At 35.8% G+C, this 13784-nt stretch overlaps 1 protein-coding gene across 3 annotated transcripts in view; it reads left to right on the forward strand.

The window, feature by feature from the left end:
* The window catches only part of CACNA2D1 (calcium voltage-gated channel auxiliary subunit alpha2delta 1), a 505032-nt gene that overhangs the window by 360747 nt on the left and 130501 nt on the right, over nt 1–13784 (forward strand). For all 3 annotated transcript variants that reach the window (XM_060107477.1, XM_060107475.1, XM_060107476.1), the window contains one exon: nt 6061–6192. In XM_060107477.1, the coding sequence (XP_059963460.1) occupies nt 6061–6192 (132 nt within the window). The remainder of the gene's footprint in view (nt 1–6060; nt 6193–13784) is intronic.

The raw sequence follows: 13784 nt of genomic DNA on the forward strand, positions 1-13784 counted from the left end.
GGTCTTCCCATCTCCCTGTACTTTATTAATCTTTCATTTACACTGGGATTAGGTGAGATTCCTTTAGCCAAATCCACTGAAAAGATTCGTTCATTTTAATATTTATGCACACTGTCTAGTCCTTAAAGTGGCTTTTGTCTGTGGCTTAATTGGATCAGTGGGTTTCTTCTTATTAACATTTTTCTTTTTCGAGATTAAGGTTGATGAATAAAGCTAATGACATCTGGCTCAGCTTACCGGCTAAACGCAACTCCTTTAATGACTACCTTATATACTCTGGGATAAAATGAACATTTGCTATAAAGATAAAATTTAGTTTAGAATCGCACAGTGTTGAATCATTTAAAAAAAAAAAAAAGCAAAACTCTAATATTCTATGAATGTCCTAAAGCCGGAGGTGGGGGGGGGATGACATTTAATGGCACTAAAAAAGTAGCTTTGGGGCTTCCCTGGTGGTGCAGTGGTTGAGAGTCCGCCTGCCGATGCAGGGGACACGGGTTCGTGCCCCGGTCCGGGAAGATCCCACATGCCGCAGAGCAGCTGGACTCGTGAGCCATGGCTGCTGACCCTGCACATCCGGAGCCTGTGCTCCGCAACGGGAGAGACCACAACAGTGAGAGGCCCACGTACCACACACACACACACACAAAGTAGCTTTGAAATCCTACTTACTTGCTCAGGTATGAGAATAACGTGTTAGAATTTCTGGGACTAAAATGAAAATTTGCTCCACCCAAAGGGTGTCAAAATGTAGCCTGAAATATTGACTTAATTTAATATGAAACAATAATATTTTTTAAATGTATCAACTTTCGTTTTGAAGTTTTGTTGTGGCTTTTTGTTGACAGTATTCATTGGGAATATTGCTTTTTACAAAGCAGATTAATTGTCTTGTGTTTATAGTTGTACTTGAGCAAAGTTTGTAAACCTGGGCACTATTGACATTTTGAACTAGGTGATTCTTTTGTTGTGGAGATTGTCCTGTTCATTATAGGATATTTAGAGCATCTCCGGCCTCTGCCTGCCAGATGCCAGTAGGCTCCCACCAGTCTTGATGATCAAAAATGTCTCTAGACATTGCTGAATGTCCCCTGGGAAGGAATATCTCTCTCAGTTGAGAAACACTGTGTTACAAAGGCATAGGTGATGTTTACTTTTTTCAGATTTAAAATTCTAAATCAGAGCTACACATATAATGAAAGCTTAGAAATAATAAATAACTCATAAAACAGTAAGAATCTTGGAATCTGACTTCTTTGGGTGCTCTCTGTCTACAGCTCTCACTGTATGATTTTTGACAAATTACATGCCCTTTTATTTTTATCATCTAAAAATAGGTTTTGTTTTTGTCATCTAAAAAAGGATAATATGAGTATCTCACTCAAAGTGTCATATTTAGTTAAGTGAGATAATGCGTACAAAATGGTTAACACACCTGCTGGCACACAGTAAGTTCTTAAAAAATTCCTGACTTCATTTGTTATCAGTGGCAATCGTTTAGCTAGTTTTATCTTAATGAAAGGCTATGATAATAGAATGGTATTATGAAATGGAAATAGCATAGTAAACATTTTGGACAATTCTCTTGTTTTAATTATTTAATTGTATCATATTTACTATTAAAAATAATTTTTAGTATCCAGTCCCTTTACATAGCTTTAAGATTTACAGAGCTTATCAAAGACCTGTCAAAGTTACTTTGTGTTGTGTAAAATGTATTTTTGATGCAGACTTGTCAAAGTTATTTTATATTTTAAGTGAATCTTAAAAAATGTTTCTCTTCTTTTTTCTAGCATATTTCCACTTCATTTCAAAGCCATAGCTGACGTTATAAATAACCTTAAGGTTTTTCAAATAGTTATATAGTGCCTTCAGTGCATGGTGAGGCCCAGAACCCTGAATAAGTCAACAAAATGTACTCAAACTTAAAAGGGAGCAATAGTGCAACACTTCATGGCTGAAATTTATAGGAGAAAATTGGATTCCAAACTTGTCAGCAATTCTGTATTCATGTCATAAATGAGATACAGATATGTCACATATTTTAGAAGAATTAGCAGCAAATGTAAGGTGCTTCTTTTGTGCTGTTACAAATTAGATTTTTCTTTCTTCCCTTGAGAAGCCAGATTGAACAAAAGAATCCTCCAAAACAGAGAATTGCTGAACATCAAGGCCCTGTTTCTGAAAACTAAATAGAAGAATAGAGACGTATGCTTGGTGTTCTGAATCAATTATCAGTGAAATGCTGTTATACAATTCAGAATAGAGGCCCCAAAGTCAAGGTTTGCTTTCCCAGCATTCACTGCTTTTAATAAGCTTAGCCTTGGATATCTATGAAAGACTTATTTTCACAAACTCTAATTTTCAAACAAAGATAAAAATCTTCATTTCTTAAAAGTTGACAGAGATGAGGACTAATTTTACTCTGAAAGAAGCCATGAGACACTTAGCTAAGTTCATTAGTAATTGGCAGTAGGTTCAAGGTTAGATCACGATTGACCAGTTTGTCTTACACAGTGAAAAAAGTAGAAGCCACTCATGAATTTCTGTGTACACTCATGCACTCCATTCAAGCAAGACATTAGAAGTTTGAATGTGTGAATGTAAAACATTACTATTTTAGGAGGTAGAGAAGGAGGACATGGATGAGTATAGTATACAGTATATTAAATAATGCAATACGTATCCAGTATATAATTGAGAAAACTAAATACGGTATAATTTTAAATACTGCCTAACGATTTATGGAAAACCAGTCAGAACTATTACCCATATTCTTGAGTATATCTGTGCAAATAAAAGGTAAAGTTTTATTTGTGGCCAAAAATTATTTCAAGTCCTTTTAAAAAGATCACTTATTCTGGAATTATTTTAAGAAATATTATTTGGCTACTAGTTTATACAAGTGTTTCTGCAATTAAATAAAATCCTTCAAATTTTTATTTCTTGCTCTAGACATTTATATAAAGACTGTGCCTTACAGAAAAATAATTGCATTTTAAAAGTTTTAGCATGGGCAGTATTCTACATTCATTTAATTATGCCACCATCTGCAAATGACCCAGTTATTTCATTATTGTTTTTCCTGAGTTATGCTAATAAAGTAGAAATGGGGAAATGTTGGGCACCTTAGTAATCCTGGATTAGGTATTTAATTTTTAGAAGGTTAAGAAGATAAAAATCTGCTTATTATAGGATACCTAAGTAATATATATTTATTCGTCAAATGTAGTTCATAATGTGGATCCAAAAAGTAAAGCCAAATCACCAAGAATGATCTAAAATGGTATTCATACTTGTTTATTTGCTTTGATGTTTTACATGTTTTCTTTTACATTTTTAGCTGCTTTCAGTATAATTTAAGAAAAAGAATTTCCTACTGCAGCAATTTATTTTACCTTGTAGTTTTGGTGTTTTACTATGTTTTTATCCATAGTATAAATCCCTTGAAGTAGAATTGTTGGATTAAAGACGGTGCATGTTGATAGACAACTACAGCCAAACTCTCCTCTAAAGAGGTGGCACTAATTTTGTACTCGCTTGGCAGATCCTTTTGAATTTTGATTTCTTGCTCTGGACATTCCAATAAAAATTGTGGCTATTAGAATAATGATTGCACTCAAGAGTTTCTGTAAATACACAATGACAAATGGAAGTATCTGTACCCTCACTCCTTGCTTCACACTGTCATCAAGTTTATAAACCTTGCTCATATGATACACATACAATACCATTTCTTTCATTCTGAGTAAATCATTCAAGTGTCTATTCTGAAAATATTTATGCACCTTGCTCATTTGCATATGAACACATTTTGAGAAAAACATTCTGCAATGTCTTATCTGAAAAAGAATTTTCAAATATATAAACTACAACTTTAAAACATATCACCATGATGGTAAGAACATTCCAGAGCCTGACTTTTTCCCCTGAGTACATAAAAGTACAATTCACAATCACTGTATCAGAGCCTAATACTTAGTCATTGTCATCAAATAAAACGAGAAAAAAATTAGCAGCCCTGTAAACAAATAAAACTTTATTAAAAATAATTAGATATCAGTTGTTGCTTAATGTGAATTAAGGAGCCAAGGAAATTGAAGAGATAGACTTCATTAATCCCCAATCTATTCTAACTATCTGGGACATAAATAAACATGATTATTTTGCTGAGTAGAATATTACTCTAAAATTCATGAATGTTTAAAAAAAAGGTAGGATGTCCCTCTTTTTCTGTGATGTTGTGTATAGTACCATAAATATTCATGAATAGTGAGTATCAGTTCAGGTTATCTATGTGAATATAAATTTTCACATAACTGGCCACTCAGTGTTCATTGGATCATGCTTTTGAATATGAATTCACTAGTATCTCAGATGCACTGTGGATCTGACCCAGCTCATGAATATTCACACACACAACTGATCTTTTTGAAGGTAATCACATCCATAAAGATGGAAATCTCGTTAGTTTTCAGTAATGAGAAATGCATGAATATATTGGTCCCAGAACAACTTCACAGTATACTTACTTTTCATTTTTTGGTAAATGATAAACTTTATAAATACATATGCTGTGCCTCTTTCTTGATAGCTCTTTTTCCTTTTCCCTTTAAAAAATCTTGTGTGTGATCTAACCATGATCACATTTGTTTCTTTTACTTGCTGTGGTCACAGAAAAGAATGGGAAGAATTAAGCAGTATCTCCACTCCTTATCTCAACCTTACGTCCACTATTTAGGCTTGGTCATAGATTCTCAAATGCAGAGTGTCCCAATCTGCTAATCTGCTTGTGGGCATGGTGCATATTTTACATATAAAGACCCTTCCAAAAAAGATGAAATTATCTTATGTCATCTTTTTTGCATAAAGGGAAAATAATATCCTAAGCCAGTTAGAATTTTAATATGTTAGACATAGGATGCTATGATCATGGAGGCCCATAATTATAAATTATATATTATTTTAGCCCATGTTATATCCCACATTATCATTGTTTCTCTTTCATTATAATGACTGCCATATGGTTGTGATACCTATCCCAGACCAGTCAGTCGCTATAAGTAGGTATCAAAATCAATGGCCTTTCGCTTATTAGCACCATGCTCTAGTTATTAGTTGAACTAACCAGAAAAAAGAAAATTATTGTTCATAAAGGTAGTGATAAGGTATCAGCCACTTCTTAGTTCTAACACTGATATTGTCAAGCCTCTGAATGAGTTTTTCTTTATCAACATGTACGCATTTTTGGTTGTTACATAAGCACAGTTAATAAAGTATGCTCAGTAACAAACATCTGTTTGTTTTGGGTTTTTTTTTTTTTAATTCAGGTAACAGACCAAACTATGTTAGTGTATCACAGAGAATCATCAATATTGAGCTATGCTGAATTCTCCTCTGTTCAAGCCCCTTCGTGAATATGCATGTACCCTTAGCTTAAAACTTCCCCAGTTTTGCTGTCTGGGGAGACAATGCTTTGGGGAAAATCCCTGGTGTTGTCCTTATTTGCTGCAAGTAATAAATCCTTCCTTCTCCCCTCACACACACACAAAAAAATTACTGACGGCTGTCGTGGTCACACTGTGTCATGAGGTGCCTTGTAAGCATCTTCAGAACTGCCTCAGTGCAAGGGATACCTCCCAGCAGCAGAGTTCTGATACTGCCTGTTTTATGCATCACAGTGGTTCTCAACAGAAAGTAATTTGGCCCCTCAGGGGTTATGTGACAATGTCTAGAGACAGTTTTGCCCTCACACCTGGGGGGATGTTACTGGCCTCTAGCGGGTAGAGGGCAGAGATGCTTCTCAACATCTACAAAGCACAGAACAGGTCCCGCTACAAAAAATCACCCAGCCCTAAAATGTCGATAGGGCCACCATCATATAAACATGTGTTTGAAGAAATGATTCCATGTCTAAACTTTTGATCACCACCAGATTAGAGCGCTTTTATAGGTAAAGCAATGACAATGTATAACAGTATTTTGCAAGTAAAGGAAGACAGGTTCAATTATTAATTCCAAATTTGAATTAATTGATTTTTCTTATTTTTGGGGGGGTAGCAACAATTGTGTTAAATGAACTCAACTGGACGAGTGCCTTAGATGAAGTTTTCAAGAAAAATCGGGAGGAAGATCCTTCATTGTTGTGGCAGGTGTTTGGCAGTGCCACAGGCCTGGCACGATATTATCCAGGTAAGTGCTTAGTGATCAGGAGGTACCAAATAAAACTGTAAGTACCGGACTTCATTCTTCTTGAACACTCTGTTAACTTCTCTTACTTGGTAAAAGATGGTTATCACACTACTTTTAAAAGGAAAGAGAATTCCTCCTTCCTTGGCTCTGTATCTACCAAAATTATTTTAAACCAAAACACCTGAGAAGCAGCTGGCCTATGGAATCAGGTGGGCTGCAGTGAGACCGTGGGCAGGTATCTATGGACCGGAAACAGGAGGTTATCATGAAACCTAAAACAATTCTAAGGCAGTTGGACCATGAGTCACATTAGAGAACTGAATAGAACTTTTAGAAACGAATTAAAATATTTCTTTCCAGATTTCAAGTCTTTGCTTTTATGTGAAAGGTATTGATGCTTTTCTTTAATAAGTGAACGTGGATTTGTTAAAATGAGATGAATATATTTTACAAATTAACATGAATAAACCCTTTTGTAATGTCCTTTATTCTTATAAAAAAAGGATAAGGAGAAGTAAGTTTATAATGAAAATGAAATAGTAATCACTAGTAGATCCCGAGAACCTATTGAAAACACTTTAAGTGAAATGTCTGTTGGTATTTTTAACTTCTCCACCTTTCAGAACAAGGGGGCAAGCACAAATGCATTTACTTTCTCAAAGCGTGACCTGAGTTATGGGATACATGCTAGGTAATTTGGCTTTAAACAGCTACAATATATATGAGAATTTTTTTTTTAGACTTGTGTTTTCTAAACATTTTAAAAATAGAGTTATTAACAATAAAAGGTCACAACAGTGAAAAGGGGGTGAAATAGAAATTAGATAATATCTATCTTTGTATGGCAATAACAGTGAATAAAAGTATGTGGGCATTATCAGACTAAATAGCACTCAAATTAGGTAAAGATATATAACTTCTTGCAACAAGTGCCAGATGGTAAGATCATTGACAGTTATTTTTCTGCAGAAATCCAATGGGATAGGAAAGGCCTACTCTGTATTTCAATGTTGAAAAAATCATGTTAGAAAAATATTAATGTTAATATCTGATGTCGAGAAAATATTACCACATAGGTTGTTATCATAATAGTGGAATTTTCTACTTACAGAAATATTGTTCAGTACAATACAACACTTCTAAAATACTCTTGTTATTAATATGTTAAATACCATATAGCAGGAGTTTGAAAATTTTTGTATGTAATATAAAGAAAAAAAGCATTATTATTCATGTACATAGTAAACCTAATATAATAAACTTTAAAGTTATAGCAGGTCTTTTAAATTTTTATTTTATTTTATTTTTTAATTAATTTATTTTTATTTTTGGCTGTGTTGGGTCTTTGTTGCTGTGCGCAGGCTTTCTCTAGTTGCCGCGAGCGGGCTTCTCATTGCAGTGGCTTCTCTTGTTGTGGAGCACGGGCTGTTCGCACTTGGCTTTAGTTGTTGCAGCACACGGGCTCAGTAGTTGTGGCTTGCGGGCTCTAGAGCACAGGCTCAGTATTTGTGGCGCACGGGCTTAGTTGCTCTGCGGCATGTGGGTTCTTCCCGGACCAAGGCTCAAACCTCTGTTCCCTACACTGGCAGGCAGATTCTTAACCACTGCACTACCAGGGAAGTCCCTATAGCAGGTCTTATAAGACATTTATAAGTACAATTAAAAAATAAATACACAAGTAATAACAATAATACATGAATATAATTATTTATATTTGTCAATAACTTATTGCATTATGTAGCTTTTACGTCTTTTAAAATATATTACCTCAATACAAAAGTCCATATATAAGCAGTTGAAGGAAGGAGAAAAAATAAGTAAGAGAAAATTAAGATAATGAGGAGAAACCAAGAGCCCAGTACTAGAGGGAAATTGATGATGCCATGAATAAAAGAAAGACACATAAGGATTATGAGAGAGAAATAGGAATGGGAGTGGGACGAAAATTGTATAAGGAAGGGGAGAGAGAACATTGGGGTCAAGAAGCGGAAGGAAAGATAGATCATATTTTGCACACTTTTCAAAGATGGCTCTGTTTACAAAGAGCAGTTAATTTTTAAACATACCAATAAATCATCCTTTATGTTTTTTCTTTTAAATCTAATTGAGGGATTATGGCTTCAATTTTTTTTAAACCCTAATCATATATTTCCTAATATGTTGACATTTGTCCATTTTTACCTTGGGAAAGATCTTTAAAGGTTTAATTTAGCTGAATCCATGTGGTCCCCCCAGGACATTAGCTGTGGAAGCAACCCTGGGCTCTTCTGTAATGTCTTATTTTTCAGCAAGTGTTTGACAGAGAAGCTGACTCACCAAATGATCTCCGAGCCCCTGTAATGGCTCTCTTGACTACTATGAAGCACAACACTCAATGAAATTTCAGTTTTAGTGAGTCTGTTGCTGAGTTTCTCTTTTTATTTTATTTTTAAATTATTTTTTGACATACAAAAAGCTGTACATAGTTAATGTATACAACTTGATGAGTTTGGAGATAGGTATACATTGGTGATACCACCACCACAATCAATGCCATAAAGCCTGTCTTCCATCTGTAAAAGTTTCCTCCCACCCTCTTATTTATTATTATATACTTTGTGATAAGAACTCTTAACATAAGACCTACCCTGTGCAGGGAGATGAGCAGCCAGGATGGCTGTTCTCTTGCTGTCTGTCCATCCCCTGCTCAACTAGTCCCTGCTTCACCTATACCCTACTCACCTGACTGACCTTCCCTCTTAATAACACAGCCTAATCAGTAAATGCCTACTTACTTGCCACCAGCTCCAACTTATGATTATTCTAAGCTTTAGATCAGAACATCGCCACCTGATAGATTACCAAAGGGTCAGTGAGGGGCATGCTTCTCTGCTGGTTTCCCTGGTAACCGATGAGCCAACTAGACATCAATGTCAGTTCTCCTTGTAACTGGGAACCTCCACTCCTCCCCTCCTCCCCTCCTCCCCTCCCCACCCCCACTCCTATCAAAGCCTGCTGCCATGTTCTGCCTGCGAGCAGCTGTACACAATGGGGTGTCACTCCAGGACCCTGCTTCAGACCCATAATCTCCCCCATCCATTAAACCAGTGACGTCTCTGTCAGTGACTCTAGGCTCTTTCTTCTTGAAGCTGGGAGAGTACAGGGCTTGCAGGCCTGCGGGTTGCAGCCCAACATACCCTTTTAGCAAAATTTTAAGTGCACAATGCAGTATTGTTACTTACAGGCTCTATGCTATACAGAAGATCTCTAGGGCTTATTCATTTTTTATAAGTGAAGCTTTGTACCCTTTGACTGATACCTCCCCATTGCCCACTTTCCCCAGCCCCTGGCAACCACCATTCTACTCTGCTTCTATAAGTTTGACTATTTTAAATTCCTCATATAAGTGATATCATGTAGTACTTGTCCTTCTGTGTCTGCTTATTTTATTTAGAGTAATATCCTCCAGGCTCATTCATGTTGTCACATGGGGCAGGATTTCCTCTTTTTTTAAAGCTGAATGAGTTGCTCTTTATGGTAATAATGCTGTAATAGAACCAAATCTCCTTAGCAAAGACACTAAGACAATATTATAATTAAAAGTAGACCACTATATTTCTTTTTATGCTAAGATGTGTTTTCAACACATTTCACACTTCTTTCAGGTTTAAAGACTTTTTACAGTGAAGTGATTTTTAAAAAAATTTCTCGGTAAGCCATACTTTCCTGTCTGATTTTAGCCTTACCATTTTGATACCAGCCAAATTAACGTGGAACAGCTCATCCCTGATTACTGTCTGTTAAAGCAAATATCAAAATAGCCTTTAAATATGGTTAATTATCTTAATTGTGAGTGGAAATAGAATAAGTGTTCCTTAATTGGATTTTCAAATAAAAAGATTTGGGCCTCAGGCTAGAAGCTCCCTACTAGCTGTGTGGAACTGGGTGAGTCTCCTAAACTTTCTGACCTTTACTCATCAAATCTGAAAAATAGGAACACCAATGCCTCAGTTTATCCTCTGAGGGTTGTTGTGATCAATGAGATAATAGAAGGAAAAGTACTTCGGAAAATGCAAAACAGTAGGCATTCTTAGAAGAGTGACTATCAACTAGAATAATTTTGCCTAAATCCAGATTTCTCTTCATGTGAGAAATTAAAAAACATAATTGAGGTCGCAGTCAATTGACAAGGGAGCTGAAATAGAAATGTGGAAGGAGTTCTAGACAGATGACTAAGCAATAATACCTAGCAGTAACTCCACACAGTGGAGTTGGTCAGAAGATGTAGGTTTTAGATGATGACCTTAGTTAAGTCACTTCTCTGTAGGGTGGCTAGATAAAATAAAGGATGCCCAATTAAAATTCAGTTTCAGATAGAGAAGAATGTTTTAGTGTAAGTATGCGATACTTGGGAAATATTTACATTAATATCTGTTGTTTTTTAATCAAAATTCAAATTTAACTGGATGTCCTGTATTTCTTTTTCCTAAATTGGTTAACTTTATCTCTCAGGCTCTGAGTTTATGAGAAAATATGAGAAATCAACTTCCCCACTAACTCACAGAATTGTGAGGCTCAAACAATCTATTTCATATATTAATGTCGGGTTGGCCAAAAAGTTCATTCAGGTTTTTCCATATCATCTTACAGAAAAACCCGAGCAAACTTTTTGGCCAACCCAATACAAATGTAGAATTTTGTAATTGTCATTTTTTTTTTTTTTTCGGTACGCGGGCCTCTCACTGTTGTGTCCTCTCCCGTTGCGGAGCACAGGCTCCGGACGCGCAGGCTCAGTGGCCATGGCTCACAGGCCCAGCCGCTCCATGTCATGTGGGATCTTCCTGGACCGGGGCACGATCCCGTGTTCCCTGCATCGGCAGGCAGACTCTCAACCACTGTGCCATCAGGGAAGCTCTAATTGTCATTTTTTTTTTTTAATTCCGTAAACTACCTTTAAAAAATGTTGCCACATTATTGTAAATAAAGTGTTTTGTAGAAATTAGAATTCTCTGACTCACAATGGAGTCTAAAAAAATAGTCTTTGTCAGTGTTAAGATGCTACTTAGAACAGGGCTACATGATGTGAGTGGGTTACGCAGGTTTATACCCAATAGCCTGGGTATAAACCCCGCTGCCATCAGTTGAAGTGGTGGTAAGCTTTGGAAAACAGCCACAGACTTGAGCTGTGAAACAAGGAAGCTAAAATGGTTAAATTGTAGAATTGTTAAGAGGAAACAGGAATTAAATATGTTTCCTATTTGCTAAAATGTGTAGGAGAAAGTCAGTGATGGTTAGCCACCCTCATGATTTCCATTTATGAGGTTGTTTAAACTGCACGGAGACAACTACTGCTTCCATATAAGGAGGGCTCTAGAGCAGACATGATATAGAGGCACCTCTGCAGAGTGATTCCGAATAGCAGTTTGGTAATTAGTGGGAATTTGTACTCTAACATCTGTCCTTAGACTGAATATCAATACATTGTCTGTTTTCTAACTTGGTTGATATGTATGGAAATAAGCTATAAAAATGACTTATATGTCTTTTTTCTTTTTTCCCCTCTTTCTCCTCTCCAAAGTAGAAGGTAGGTAGGCTGGCTGTGTGATAATAAAAGGAACATTATACTGAGGGAAGAGAAGTTCTTGATTTGTATTAAAACTGCCATCAGCATAGGTGTGTACTTTCTCTAAGTCATGTTATATCTCTGAACCTATTTCTTCAACAGTAATTTGGGATGATTGAAGAAGGTGATTTCCAGGGCAGACACTATCTTTATTTACTTACGCATTTAGACCTTTAGCGTTTGCTAAGTTCACAGTCTTTGTTCTGTAGGATAACTAGAGGGGCTTGCCTTAGTTATACAGCTTGTTTCATGGCAGAGTTAAAGCTGGAACCCATGTCCGGTGACATCTTCATTTAATATGTGCTGACTGGACAATCAGTTTATGAGTGCTTTCCTTTAGAAGCCCTTAATTGATTTATATAAATTAACCTCAGTGTTATTAAAACTGCTTTCAAGAGCTATCAACTTTGTGAATTTTTATGCATCATAAAAACTGTACATACGAACTACACATTTCATCTATTAGTGTCTCTTGAAATTGTACCAATTACTGTAGTAATTGGGATTGTAATCAGGACTTAGTGGCTTGTCAAAATGCCAATGTAGGCAGCTTACTCATTTTAGATAATTAGTTGCACTTAAAAAAAAGAAAGAAAAAAACTAAAAATGTCCTAAATTTCATTTTACATTTTTTAAATATCTTATTAATCATTTGTTCTTTCTTCATCCTCCTTCATTTGTTCATTTCAAAAACGTGGGTTTACAGTACAGGAACCTAGCATATGTTGAATTAGTTTTAAATATTCCTTAGGGAGACACTTCCTTGTTCTTATATCTGCTAGGATTTTGCTAGAAGAAAATGCAAAAGGACCTGTGTGCAAAGTATATAGAAGGACATATTTTTGCCATGTGGATAGCCAGTTGTTCTTGAGCTGCTTAACTCTTTTTGAAAATACTTTAAAAATGTTTTAAACAGCAAATAGCAGATGACAAAGTAGTCCAAAGAATCCTTTTTTGGTTATTTAAAAAGGGAGCATTTGATAGATTTCTGGTTGATTTGAAGAAAACAAGATAACAGTGGATCTTCAACATTTTGGGGCATTTATAAAAGAACTGCTTTCATTGATCAATTATCTTAAAAAATACCTGTATTTTTGTTTTTTACTTTGTTATTTGTGAATGGATACAAAGTTTAACTATAAATATGTTTAATTTCATTTGTTGATTGCTGTAAAATACACTTTATGTTGAAATGATTACTTTATTGGTTTTTTAATGCTAATAATGATTAAAGTCCAGTGTATCAGTTAGGACTAATATTAGCTACCAGTTAAAGAAAAGCCAAAACAATGGTGATTTCAACACTATGGAGGTTTGTTTCTCACTCAAGTCAACGAATATCAGTTACAGAGACCAGGACTGATAAGGAAGCTTCACATATAAGGGGTTGACAACTCCTATCATTTCTCTTTCATCCTCTGAGTAAATTGTCTGCTGCAGTGTCCACCACTGTTGCTTGTGTTTTTTCTTAAGGGACTAAGAGTGGTATTCCCTCCCTTTTTAAGGCACTTTCTGGAAGTCATACAAAGCCTTTCACATGACATTGGCCAGAGTTTAGTGGTCTCATGGTCACAGTTAACTTCAAGGCGCCAGGTACACAGCTAAAAAGCACAAGCTATACCAAGGAGGAAGGGGAGAAGAGATATTGGGGGACAAAAATCTCTGTCATGGTTCCTCTACTCTTTCTGTGAGTTTTGGCTTTTTTGGATTCTACCAATAAGTGATGTCATAGAGTATTTGTCTTTCTGTCTGACTTAGCCCTCATAAAAGTGTATCAAATCAACACATTGTACACCTTAAACTTACACAATGTTATATCTGAATTATAGCTCAATAAAAAAAGATAAAATGAGAAAAACATAAAAATGAATACATGAATTTAGTGACAGACATAGGATATAAGTTAAGATGACTATTTTTTTTTTTTTTTTTTTTTTTGCGGTACGCGGGTCTCTCACTGCTGTGGCCTCTCCCGTTGTGGAGCACAGGC

The sequence above is a fragment of the Mesoplodon densirostris genome, chromosome 9 (assembly GCF_025265405.1).
Source record: "Mesoplodon densirostris isolate mMesDen1 chromosome 9, mMesDen1 primary haplotype, whole genome shotgun sequence".
Lineage (NCBI taxonomy): Eukaryota > Metazoa > Chordata > Mammalia > Artiodactyla > Ziphiidae > Mesoplodon > Mesoplodon densirostris.